The sequence below is a fragment of the Podarcis vaucheri genome (assembly GCF_965113315.1).
Source record: "Podarcis vaucheri genome assembly, chromosome: 16".
In the NCBI taxonomy this organism is placed as follows: domain Eukaryota; kingdom Metazoa; phylum Chordata; class Lepidosauria; order Squamata; family Lacertidae; genus Podarcis; species Podarcis vaucheri.
In genome coordinates, this window is record NC_138754.1 from 19,854,600 (window position 1) to 19,868,248 (window position 13,649).

General features: G+C 48.6%; 1 protein-coding gene across 1 annotated transcript in view; it reads left to right on the forward strand.

The window, feature by feature from the left end:
• Positions 1-232: 232 nt before the first annotated feature.
• The window catches only part of KSR2 (kinase suppressor of ras 2), a gene marked incomplete at its 3' end in the record, with an annotated part of 188,748 nt that continues 175,331 nt past the window's right edge, over positions 233-13,649 (forward strand). Inside the window, exon 1 of the mRNA XM_082202891.1 lies at positions 233-399. Within this exon, the coding sequence (XP_082059017.1) occupies positions 307-399 (93 nt within the window). The 5' untranslated portion in view covers positions 233-306. The remainder of the gene's footprint in view (positions 400-13,649) is intronic.

Sequence of the window (13,649 nt, forward strand, 5' to 3'; positions counted from 1 at the left end):
CGAGGCGGCACCGGGGAAGGTCTGGCGCGGTGGGGGCGGCGAGGAGGGGGCGGCCGCGGCGCCGCCGCCGCCGCCGCTGCCGCCGCTTGGGGGGATCGGGCCGGCGGCCGCATCCCCCTGATCCAGGAGGAGGAGGAGGAGGAGGCGGCCGAGGGGCAAGCCATGGAGGAGGCCGCCGTGCCGGCCCCCGGCCACCCCCCGCCGCCGCCGCTGCTGATGCCCCCCCCTCCGCCGCCGCCCCCGCCGCCCCCTCCGCCGCCGCTGAGCCTGCAGAAAGCGCTGCAGCAGTGCGAGCTCGTCCAGAACATGATCGACATCAGCATCTCCAACCTGGAGGGGCTGCGCACCAAATGCGCCACGTCCAACGACCTCACGCAGAAGGAGATCCGCACCTTGGAGGTGAGGCGCGGCCCGGAGAGGCAGGCAGGCAGGCTGGCAAGAGGGTGGGGGGCTGAGAGTGAGGGGTAGTCCAGGGATGGATGGACGGACACGGGGATGGGGGACTCTGGAGCTCAGGAGGAAAGGGGGGCGCTTCTCTCGCCCCCACTCCGCCCCGTCCATCCCCAGTCCGGGCCCTCGAAGGCTATGCCACCGAGGGGCGCGCGGGGAGACGCGGAAGGGGGGGGGGGTTCCTGGTCGTAGCTGTGAGTGTGTTTGTGTGTACGAGAGACGGAGGCTGCGCGTCCTGCAGGTGCCTAAAGGTGTCGCTGGCTTTCTTTTTTAGTAGGGGGGAGGGAAGAGAAGGGGATCTCCCCCATCCTTGCCCTCGTTAGGGCAATTTTCCTTCCTGGTTTTCTCCTTGCTCATTAACAGAACGATAGATCCCTCTGCCTCCCCCCCCCCCACCAGAAGGAGGCCGTCCGTGGATACAGCCTCCCTCTTGTCGTGGCTGCCTTTGCAGGGATAGTTAAAAATAAAACCGTCTCTGTGGACTCTTGGGAAGGTGGGGAGAGGCACCAGAGAGAGAGACCCTAAAGGTGCCTCCTGGAGCAGCTGATTGGAAGGGTTCCCCCCACCCAAGTCCCCAGTTGGGAACCCAGAAGGCGAGGCTTTGGTGGGGGTGGGCCTCTTTTTGCCACGCGTGGTTGAAATGTGGGGTGCGGGGGGGGGAGGGAGAGAGAACCAGATCCACGTGTTCGTCACGCATGAGACAGGCGCCATGCGGCGCTTTGACTTGGGAGCATCAGCAGGGGCTATTGGGTGAGGCCGAAGGGGGTCCATCTCGGCCAGCTCCCTGTTCTCACAGTGGCCGGCCGGAGATGCCTTATTGTGGGAAGTCTGCAAGTCGACAGCTCTCCCTGCTTGCCGTTCCCAGCAGCTAGTACGCAGAGGCAGATGTGCCTGGACAGGAGAGGGAGGTCAGGGCCACTGTGGCTGGTAGTAGCCACTGAGTTGCTGAGAGTAGCCTCATTTCCCCTTAGTTCATCGTCTGAATTGCCACCCAAATTGTCAAAGGCCTGTGTTTCTTCCTGCCACCCCCCAATTTATTAATTTGCAGCTGTGCCTGGCTTTGCATCCCTGTTCTCTGAGCAGCTTTGCAAAGTTTGCATAAGCACTAGTGCACCTTGACCCAGGACCCCAGCCTTTTGCAGCTCCTGCTGGCAGCATCTCTGCCGCCTGTCTCAGGTCTAGATGCTCAGAGGGTTTGTTATTATTATTACTACTATTTTCCTTGGTGCATTCATACCCCACCTTTCCCTCCAAGGATGTGCATGTTTCCCCCCCTCCTTATTTAATCCCCACAACAGCCCTGTGAGGTAGGCGAGTCTGATACACAGAGACTGGCCTCCAAGGTCACCCAGTGAACTTCATGGCCAATGAGCAGAGATTTGAACCTTGGTCACCCAGGTCCTAGTCCAGCTCTCTAACCACTGCACCACACGGTTCTGCAGGCTCTTTCAGACTGGTGGCAGCTCTGATGTAGTGGTAAGCAGCTGGACAGGTGGATACTTTCACTGGTGGGCCCCCTCCCCAAGTGGACTTGCCCCCTTTCCGCTGATGTCCCCTTGCTTTTCTCTCCCTTCTAGGCCCGATCCATGCAAACCTTATGGTGGTGCAGCTGGCACATTTGCAAAGCTAAGCAGGATCTGGTATGGTTTCAAACTGGATGGGAGACTGTACAGTATGTTGAGATTCCTGCATGGGAGAGGGTTGGACTAGGATGATTCTATCATTCCCCTCTAGGCCCAATCCATGCAAACCATGCTGTTGATTGGGTCCTTAAAGAGGGCTGGTGGAGGAGAGCTTGTAGGAGCAAGCAAGAGGGGTGGAATCAGGCCCCCAGACCTCTGTGGGTCAGAAGTGGAGCCATGTAAGCACTGCACCCCTCAAACGTAGTTCCTGACCCCTGATACCTGCCCTGCTGCCTTGGTTTGACCTGTTCCTGTAAGTCCCCTTTGCAGTTCCTGGACTCGGCATCTTGAAGAGCTGTGCAGAATGGGCATTTTATCAGCTGTGGCAAAAGTGGGAAACCTCCAGCCCACAGGCCAAATGCGCTCCTCCAGGGCTTTCTGTCTAGCCCCTGAAACCTTCTCCAGTTCCACCCTTATTTCCAGGACACACCATTCACAAGCCGGGCTTCACACTGCAAGAGTTCTGGGCCGGCTGGAATGTGTCCTTGAACCCTGACCATGCCTCTTAATTGCCTGGATGGGAATGGAGGGGAGGTTTTTTTTTTTGTGTGTGTGTAAGAGAGAGAGAGAGAGAGAGAGAGAGGGAGAGAGAGAGAGAGAGAGAGAAATGTGTCCTGTAGAAATCAGCTTACTGCACAGAAGTAGAATCGACTTCTGTTACTCCACCCACTTCTGCCTCTGGATTCGCCCATCATTAGCATGTGGCCCCCGGAATGTTGCGCAGGAAGGATTGTGGCCCTCAGACTGAAAAAGGCTCTCCTCCCCTGACCTGTGGGCCTTCCTTAAAGCTACAAGGGTAAAATTGTGGTTAGGTTTGCCAGAAATTAGTAAAACGTGCATCCCTGAACACTTGTCCAGTTGTGGGTTCTCCTGTGGCAAACGCTCATTTAGTGGCTTGTATCTCCCCTCCCTGCTATAGGTTTCTTGTAGCACAGGGGTGTCCAAACTTTTTCCAAGGAGGACCAGATTTGATGAAGTGAACATGAGAACTGCCCCAGGGGCCACATTAAACCAGCAGACGGGCTGGATTAAGTCCCTGGGCCTGACTTTAAACATACCTGTTGTAGCAGAATGTTCATGTTAGGACTGGCTGCCATGTAAAGGATGAAGCATCTCCTGGGGGTTTGATGATGGCCTTGATAGCTTTTATTCTTTTCTTTTCTCAAGCAGCTCTTGGTTATGGCAGCTTAGTGGTACCTCCAGGTTCAGACGCAGTCTACCATGGAACTGAGAAACACATATGTAGGAAGTCCAAGGCATTACCCAGGCACTGCTCAGATCCTGACTTGCTAAAGTTTAGCAAAGTTATTTCCTTTAGATCAGGCGTTTGTCTGCAGATCCGTTGCTCAGCAGTAGAGCATGTACTTGACTAGTTTGATGGCTGGCATCCCCAGGAAAAAAAGGATCACGGGTGTTGGGAACTGGAAAAACTCTTCTGCCTGGGGGTGGCTTTACACATTGCACGGCAGCAAATTCTGTGCTTGCGAAGAACTGCAGGTGATTCCATCCTCCTCACCAACTTTTCTGTCTGACCTGCATTTGCGATGACTTCTTTGTTGTGTTCACACATTACATTTTCACATGTACGATTAAAACTTTTTGGTGGATGCCTGGAAAACTGCAGGCGATTCCCGAATGCACTTTGCTGCCAGACAGACAACTTTGCAGACACTTCTCTGTTGCATTCACACATTACATTGACACATGTACATTTGCGTATGCCTGAAAAACGTCATGCTTGACATAGTCCTTAAACCTGGGAGAAGTGCTGGTGGTTGAGGTCATTGGACTGACCATTCGGTCTGGATGAAGAGAAGGACACTTAGGTCGGAAGCTTCCTGCTGAAGGTTGACCCAAGTCTTGTCCTGTTGAGGGGCCACATGTGGATGTGCCCACATCTCACTGATCCAAACGAATGGCTGAGGAAGCACTCAAAGTAACAGCAGAGTTGAAAGTTTTGGATGAACATGAATGATAGTTAAAAATGTGATCGTATAATTATCAGGTTCACTGTATATAACTAACAAAAGAAGAGTCCTGTTGGGTCAGGCAACTGGCCTATCTCATCTTTGAAGGCCATCCAAGACCTTCTTCATGCAGTGCCTAATTAAACTGTGGAACTCATGGCCTAGGACCCTCGTACCTATGGGACCACCTCTCCCGGTATGCCCCACGGAGGACCTTAAGGTCCATATATAGCAATACCCTAGAGGTCCCGGGCCCTAAGGAAGTTAGATTAGCCTCAGCCAGAGCCAGGGCCTTCTCAACACTGGCTCCAGCCTGGTGGAATGCTCTGCCTCATGAGACCAGGGCCCTGCAGGATCTGATTTCTTTCAGCAGGGCCTGTAAGACAGAGTTGTTCTGCCTGGCCTTTGGCTTGGAATCAACTTGATCCCCTCTCCCTCTTTCTTTTTCCTTTCTCCTTCTGTGATGGAACTCCTATCTGGGGACTTCCCTGGCTTTTTTCTGGCCCACATAGGACCAGTCTGGATAGTTGGCCTTGGTGAAGACTTGACGTTTTCATCCCCCCAAAAGTTTTTGATTTGAGTTTCTGCTGAAATGAGGCTGCATTTTAATGTTGTATTTTAGTCTTGTTTTTGAGTTGTGTTTCAATCAATTGTTTTTGTGCCGGTGCTGGCTGCCCTGAGCCCGGTCTTGGCTGGCGAGGGCGGGGTATAAATAAAATTTAATAATAATAATAACTCACTCCCACAGGAGGCAGTGATGTCCATCAAGTTGAATGGAGTTGAAATAGGATTGGACAAGGCTACTGGTAGCTACTAGCTATGACAGCTCTGCTGTGCCTCCATGGCTGGAAGCAGCCAATGCTTCTGAATCCAGTTGCTGGAAACCACAGGAGGGGAGAGGGCTCTTGTGTTCGAATCCTGGTTGCTGGTTTCCCACAGGCATCTTGTTGGCTGCTGTGAGAACAGGATGCTGGACTAGAAAGGCCATTGTCCTGGTCCAGAAGGCTCATTTTAAGTTCTTTACGAGAGTGGTCACAGAACCATCGGGCCACTTGCTCTTGCGAATAGATGTGATTGTTCTGAAGTAAACAGTCTGGGGAGTAATTCAGGGAGGAAGTCTTTCCTAGCCCCTCTTTGGAGATGTCGGGGATTGAACACAGGAACTTCTGCATGCAAGGCTCTACCAGAGAGCTACGGACCTCCCCATGCAAACACCACATGGCTTGGTAGGCTTATTGGAACAAATACGTTTTGCAGCAGGTGCCAAACGCAATACAGTGAAAGAGCCGGAAATCAATGATCAGGGAGTTCCAAAGTGTGCACGCTGCCATAATAAAGGTCCCATTTCTTGCAAGTGCAAAATGAATCTCATTTGTAAAAGTGCCATTTCCACATTTCAGTGATGTAGAAAGAAATGTACATTGGCAGAGGAGGGATCCCACCAGAGGACCTTTTAGAATTCCTTTTTTAAAAACTTTTTTAAATTCAAAATTAGAACAAGACATATACAAAAAACATATCATCCTTGTCCCCCCCATTTTTCCTCCCCCCAACCCCCCCCGCCCCCGACTTCCCTCAGTTCCAGTCTTTGGTTTCTCTGAGACTGCTGTTTTCTGCATGTTACAAAGTTGTATAGATCCTCAAACTATTTAGCTGATTATTATCAATAAAAAGTTTGTGAATGTTTATTCAAAACCTGCCAAGGAGTCCAGTTCACTTTGTTGCGTCTTCAGATACTTTGTAAAGGGTTCCCATTCATCCTTAAAGTCACAGTTATCCTTGTCCTGTAGCTTATATGTCAGTTTTGCCAGTTCTGCATAGTCCGTCAATTTTTCTTGGCATGATTCTTCAGTTGGGGTTGCTTCAGTCTTCCATCCTTGTGCTACCAGAACTCTTGCGGCCGTTGTCGCATACCTGAAGATGTTTTTCAGCTTTTTTGGCAGGTCTTTCCCTACAATCCCCAACAAAAATGCCTCGGGTTTTTAAACAAATGTTAAATGGAACATTTTCTTCAATTCATTGTATATCATTTCCCAAAATTTTTAAATTACATTACAATCCCACCGCATATGATAAAATGTCCCTTCCTTTTCCTTACACTTCCAACATATATTTGAACTAGTTTTGTACGTTTTCCCTAACTGCACTGGTGTGTACCATCTATACATCATCTTCATGTAATTCTCCTTCAATAGGGAACAATCTATAAATTTTATATAGTTTTCCATATTTCCCCCCAATCTTCCATCATAATGTTGTGACCTACATCTTGTGCCCATAAAATCATAACTGATTTTACCTCTTCATCTTTCGTCTCCCATTCTAATAATTTCCCTTTCCCTTCGATCACTTCCGTTTGAAACCTAGATCTTGTATAACTGAATCCTTTCTTACTAGAAATGACCTTTTAGAGTTCAACGAGCCTCTGCCAAAAGCCACGAGGACTCAGTTGAAGATTACGTGTAGAAATGTCTCAGTGTTTAGAGCACCATAAGCAAGACATGCTCAGAAGGGACTACCAAAGTGCTGTAGGCTAGTTGTTCTGAAAGCTTCCTCCATTCCATTTTTTAAAAATAAAAATCTAGCAAGGCCACCTTAAGGTTTGGGTTTAACAGATGGGCTAAGCAGCCTTGACTTTTTGGAAGTGGAAAAAAAAAAGATATTATAAGGTTATGTCATTGGCCTTATCAAGGAAAAGCATCAACCCAGCCTTGCAAAAAGCTTCCCCTTGCCACTTGTTTAGTTACTGGCACACAGAAATTGCTGACACAGAACCTGCAGTAGTCTTTTGCGTCTGAAAGGGGGGAAAACAAACAAAAAAGACCACCACATTTTGTAAAAGTTCCCTTCTGGGATGCTAATGGGCCGTGATGGTTTAAAACAAACAAACAAACCCTCAAAACTGGGCAAGGGGCAGTTTATATGGCAGCTCAGTGGCAGAGCAACTGCTTTGCATGAAGAAGTTCGCAAGTTCAATCCTAAGTTCAATTCAAGCCTCTCCAGGTCCCCTCAAGTTTGTTCTCAGATCAGCTATCCTAGTAGCTGATGGGCCACAAGGCAGGGAGCCTGACAGCAGGTAGCGCTGATGACAGGCGAAGCCAGCTGATGCAAGTTTGGTCCCCATCCTCCCCCGTGCTGAGTATTATAAGGGTGGCACTGAGGAGGAAGGTGACAGGCAAGGCTACCCATTGGACTGCTTGTAAGTAAGAAGGCAGGAAGCCAATAGCTCACCGAAGGACCCAGGCTCTCTCTATCCTTGTTACAATTATGGTCTCTCTTCTTCAGCGGCTACATAGGAGCCTGCCTCAACCCACGTAGCCCAGTACTGATTGGCTGTGGCTCTCCACAGCGTCGAGCAATGTGGCAGCTGCTCACTGGAACTGGTAGGGCAGAAGGCAGGGAGCCCAACAGTAGGTGGCGCCAGAGCCAATGACAGGTTGAGTCAATGAATTCTAGTCTTGTCACTACCCTCCTTTGAGTTCCACAAGGGCAACATTGAGGCTAAGGAGGAGGAGGAGGAGGAGGAGGAGGAGGAAGGTGACTGGCAGGGCCACCCTATGGACTGGTTGAGGGCAGGCTAAGCTGGGTGGGGCATTGCCCCATTTCCCCAAATGGGCCAGCCTCTGCTGCTGCTTGCCATGTTCTCCACTGCCTCCGTTCCCCTCTTTCCTCACCCCTTCTGTGTCAGTTTTGAAGCTACAAGATCCTCTGGGCTGAGACTTCTGTTCTTTAAGCTATAAGCTTCACACAGATTGATGGGGCTGTCTAATTAATAAGAAGGACCGGCAGGAATCTCTTAATTAGATGCCTGGTACAAATGATGCTATAGAATGAGTTCCCATTCCTTCCATTTCCAATGTTGAAGCACAGAGTGATGATGCTTAGGTAGGCATGGGGGAGGGATGCTGCCCCCAGGATGGCTTTGGGCCCCTTCAGATGGGAGTTTTCTGCTTGTCTGTTTGTTTTGGAGTGTGTATTCTGCAACATGTCAATAGTGCAATCATAGTGGAGCTATACTGGACTGTCCACATGTCATTCTGCATTCCCAGTTGTTCAGCAATGCCAGTGCATTATTGCCATGGTGGAGAGCACTATTATTATTATTATTATTATTATTATCCTATCCCACCTTTTCCCCTGACAGGGACTCAAGGTGACTTACAGATAAAATAATAATACTTAAAAACATGGAGAAAAATTGTTTTAAAAACAACTAAACATTAATATAATTAAACACAAACAAACATGTATAAATCTACTAAAAACATACCGATGATTACCATAAAAACAGCACAGCACAGCACCCTTTCATTAAAAGCAGTCAGTTTCCAAAAACCGGTTGGAATAAGAAGGCCTTCACCTGCTGGGGGTAAGACAACAAGGTGGGAGCTAGTTCAGCTCTTCTAGGGAGGGAGTTCCAAAGTCTGGGAGCAGCCACCAAGAAGGCCCTCTACAAGCTGAAGGTGACATGTGGTCCTCACATCAACTCTGTGAGGTAGGATAGGCTGAAAGTAGGCGACTAGTCCAATATCACCCCAGTGAGCTTCATGGTCCTTGGTCTCGGACCTTGGTCTCTCAGGTCCTAGCCCAACACGCTAATCACTGCACCACCACTGACTTTAAGTTACAGGACATGCACAGATTGTAAATGAATCAGTGTGTCCCCCACAAAAAATAACCTGTTGAAAGTAGGATTTCATAAAACTGCTCTGATTCCACAGCGAGCTGAAATCAACATGAGTGCACAACAAAAAAGGACATCTGGTGTGGGGAATCTTTGGCCCTGTCATATGTTCCTGAACTACAACTCCCACCTGGGCTATTGGCCATGCTTGCTGGGGCTGATGGGAGTTGTAGTTCAGCAACCTCTGCAGGTCCAAAGGTTCCATGTACCTGCCTTAGAGTGTGCTTCCGACTCTTTTATTTGCAGCTGTGGCTTAGCATGCCAGCTGGGTCTGTTTAGGAGGAACGGGGGGTGGGGGTGGGGGAAGAGACACTCTTAAGCCGTCTCCCAGTTCTTTCTTTGCCAGGAGACTGACAGCCGGGTGACCCTGCCCACCTGGCAATGTGGCTGAGTACTGGTTCTGGCCTGCTAGCTGAATCCATAGCCACACCTGTGGTTTATATGGTGATGACACATGGCGGAATTGTTTTTTTTTTGGGGGGTGATAGCATTTTGTTCACACTACACTGAGCGACTGGAGGTGATGACATTTTGTTTTCATTTTCTCTGCTGGCTGCCCATATGCTGTGGGTGTTTGAACATATCCCCGTTTCCAGAGATGGCTCCACTTTATTATTATTTTTTGGAATCTGCCAGAGGCAAGTTTTTTTTTAGACGTCCTCCCGTCCCATAACTGTCTGAGACAGCAGCATGGTGAAGGAGGTCTCCGGCACTGACCTAAGACAAGGGGGAGAGGGCATGTGAAATGGATATATTGCTGAGCAGCAGGGATGGGCAAATGTGATTTCAGTTTCTTATTTTTCTAAACTTAAGTTCTACTCCCCACATTTGCACACCAGCTTGCAACAGATTTGTCTTCGGTTGGGTTAGGGATCAATGAATTGGTCTGTTTTGGTTTTTCTGAGGTTTCGTACACGCCAGACATTTAAAGCACACCAACTTCCCTCAAAGAATCATGGGAACTGTAGTTTGGTGCTGCAAAGTATAGCTCTCTCTGTGTGTGTGTGTGTGGGAGTAAACTACAGTTCCTAGGACTCTTTGGGTGAAACCATGTGCCTTATATTTGCTTTAAATGCAGCCTCTGTGTCCCGTTCCCCTCATTCTTAAGCTCAGCTCTTCACATTTCCACATCACTTTGTGCTATATTTATTTTAAAAAGTCTTCATGAAAATCAATCCACATTTTAGTATAGATGTCTACTCATGTACATATGTATGCGTGCATTTTTGCTTAAGATACACATTTTTGCAAAGCAGTCTTCCCTAATATAATTCATTTTGGTATGTTATTTCTGCTAGCATATGCAATTTTCACCCACACTTCCCCTGAAGTACAGTGGTACCTTGGGTTACATACGCTTCAGGTTACATACGCATCAGGTTACAGACTCCACTAACCCAGAAATAGTGCTTCAGGATGAGAACAGAAATCGCGCAGTGGCGGCACGGGAGCAGCAGGAGGCCCCATTAGCTAAAGTGGTGCTTCAGGTTAAGAACAGATTCAGGTTAAGTACAGACCTCCAGAACGAATTAAGTACTTAACCCGAGGTACCACTGTATATACATTTTTTTAAGCACAACTTACTTGGCTAGGAAACCTCATTGCAAAATTCAGAGGAGTGGCGAGGTTCAAAGGAGGGCCAGGTTTCGGTTTGTGGATTGTTTCAGAATGTGCAAATGAGGTAGATTTCACCTCTAGCTGGGAGCTGAATCAAATCTCTCCCCATCCCTATTGAACAGGACCTTTCCTAATAGCAGAGGAGGGGGATTGCATGCATGGAGTTGAGGTCCGAGGCCCTACATAACTCTGAAAGTCCCCAGCATATTGCACTGATCCAGATTCTAACTACAGAGATGCAGATCTTAGTGCCACCTGCCCAGCAAAAGCGACACACAGACGAGGCTGTGCCTCTCCAATTTACAGTGAGAAATGCAAATATTGCAAAGCTTACAAACGTAATGAATGTCATCTGCTTTGCAAATGGATGATAAATGCTCTTTGGCCCACAACTCATTTAGTGTGGGGATATATAGCTTCCCTGGTAGAGCTCTGCATGCAGGAAGTCTCAGGTTAAACAATATCCAGTTGACTGGACCGAGAAAAAGTTCCTGCTTGGGCAGGAGTGAGGAGTTTAAAAGTTGGCACAAAATACACCTGCTGAATCTCTGACAGAGAGTTCCACAGGATGACAGCAAAGGCTCAGTTCCTCAGTTGTCATAGTTTTATTTATTCTTACTGTAAACTGCTCAGATTTTTTTTAAAAAATGAATTAATGGTATATAACAGTGCGGGTGGTGCTGTGGTCTAAACCACTGAGCATCTTGGGTTTGCCAATCAGAAGGTCGGTGGTTTGAATCTCTGTGACGGGGTGTTGCTTGGTCCCAGCTCCTGCCAACCTAGCAGTTCGAAAGCACGTCAAAGTGCAAGTAGATAAATAGGTACTGCTCTGGCGGGAAGGTAAACAGCATTTCCGTGCGCTGCTCTGATTTCGCCAGAAGCGGCTTAGTCATGCTGGCCACATGACCGGAAGCGGCCAATAAAGCGAGATGAGCACCACAACCCCAGAGTCGGTCACGACTGGACCTAATGGTCAGGGGTCCCTTTACCTTTTTTTTAAACTATCTTTTATAATAAATAACTATCAAGCGTAATCAGCAAAGAGCTGTTAGGTAGGGCAATAGATATTGCCTTCTTTAGTAATGACTGAAGCCCACAGGGGAATCTGGTACTGAGAGTCGGACCTCAGTGATAAAAGTGGAAAAACTGTGGGTTAGCTGTAGAGAACCTCCAGTCTTCCAGCATTTTGGGGCAGGGATATGAGCGCCTAGCAATAGTTTAGATTTGTAGAATTAAGGTGCTGTGTCACCCCATCACGACAAATCTACTTTGGAACTCCTTGCTTATTGACACGAGGCAGGCTCCTTTTTAAAAAACCCTAATAAAAACATTTTTGTTTAGACAAGCTTCTCCAGACATGTAGAGCAGGCATCCCCAACCTTCGGCCCTCCATATGTTTTGGACTACAATTCCCATCATCCCTGACCACTGGTCCTGTTAGCTAGGGATCATGGGAGTTATAGGCCAAAACATCTGGAGGGCCGCAGGTTGGGGACGCCTGATGTAGAGTGTTGATATGTGCTTTAATTTCCTTTTAGCTTCCTGTTGATTTAAACGATCCCAGATTTCTCTTTAGGTGGGATTGCTGCATTTCAAGCCTGTACTGTGCGCATTGACTTCTCCCCTGTGTTCTTTGTTGTCATGTCAGAACCTGGGACAGCACCTGGTGAAAGCTAGAGATGCAGATCAGGCCAAAAATCACATGGGGGGTTATGTCTGAAAATATGAATACAAGTATACAACACTAGCAGGAAGTGCCCGGTGCTGCTTGTAAATTCGAAGAAACTAAAATACATTGTGAATTTTATATGGAAAGGGTAATTTATGAGTTTTAGGGCTGCATGCACCCCCAACCCCACCAATCCTGCATTCTGAACTGACCTGGGCAGCTCCTGCTCCAGTCCTGAATCCATTTTTATGTTTGTGCATTGGTGAGCTACAGTTTAATTAGGGTTGGCACCCAGCGTCCAAACATAGACAGAAGCTACTGCCTCCACTGGGACACGGGTGGCGCTGTGGGTTAAACCACAGAGCCTAAGGCTAGCCGATCAGAAGGCTGGTGGTTCGAATACCCGTGATAGGGTGAACTCCCGTTGCTCGGTCTCAGTTCCTGCCAACCTAGCAGTTCAAAAGCACGTCAAAGTGCAAGTAGATAAATAGGTACCACTCCGGCAGGAAGGTAAATGGCGTTTCTGTGTGCTACTCTGATTAGCCAGAAGTGGCTTAGTCATGCTGGCCACATGACCCGGAAGCTGTACGCCGGCTCCCTCGGCCAATAAAGCAAGATTAGCGCCACAACCTCAGAGTCATCCGCGACTGGACCTAATGGTCAGGGGTCCCTTTACCTTTACTGCCTCCACTATGAGAACCTTCATCCCGTGTCTGGCTATGATATCTCAAGAGCTTCTAAGCTGGTGCAGGTTGGAACCATCCTGCCAAATGTTGGCTGTGATTTTTCGGAGCCCTCCAAATTATGCAGGTTAGAGCTGTCACAACAGATTTGGCAGAGACCCACCCACCAAAAGGGTTGACAATATAGTTGGAGGTGCGCAAATTAGCGTAGTTTGGACCCCATAGTTTGCTCCCCCCGATAAGTGAAATCACACCAAAGTCATGTTTTGGTCCACCATCTTGATTCAAAATGGTGCCCGGTGCCCAAATATTGATGAAGACTGCCATCCCCACTTCCGGAACCCTCGTGCTGAGATTAGCAATGATATCTGGAGAGTTTACAGAGTCTACAGAGAATGGACGGACAGAGAGGCAGACAAACCATTCCCTAAAACTGGCACCCCCAAACTCGGCCCTCCAGCTGTTTTGGGACTACAACTCCCATCATCCCTAGCATACAGGACCAGTGGTCAGGGATGATGGGAAATGTAGTCCCAAAACATTTGGAGGGCTGAGTTTGGGGATGCCTGCCCTAAAATATACATGTTGTTGGCATCCATCTGTCTCTGGAGACAATGGAAGAGTGAGCCTTTGCGGGTAAAGTCAAACCATTAGAGAGTTACAGCCCCTGCTGTGGCTGTAGAGACTGGTATGGGAGAGACATGTTTTGTTGCAGCTGGGGCAGATGAAGGCATCCAGTTTTGCTGCTACAGGCGAACCATGGCTTTTCTTCTCTCTGCTCTTCTCCCAGTAGTTATTCCTCCTCTGGTCACCACTGTGGATACAAAACCCAACTGTCTCCAGATTATCTGCAAGGGATTCCCATACAGATGAGTTAATGTCGCCCGCCTTCATGTC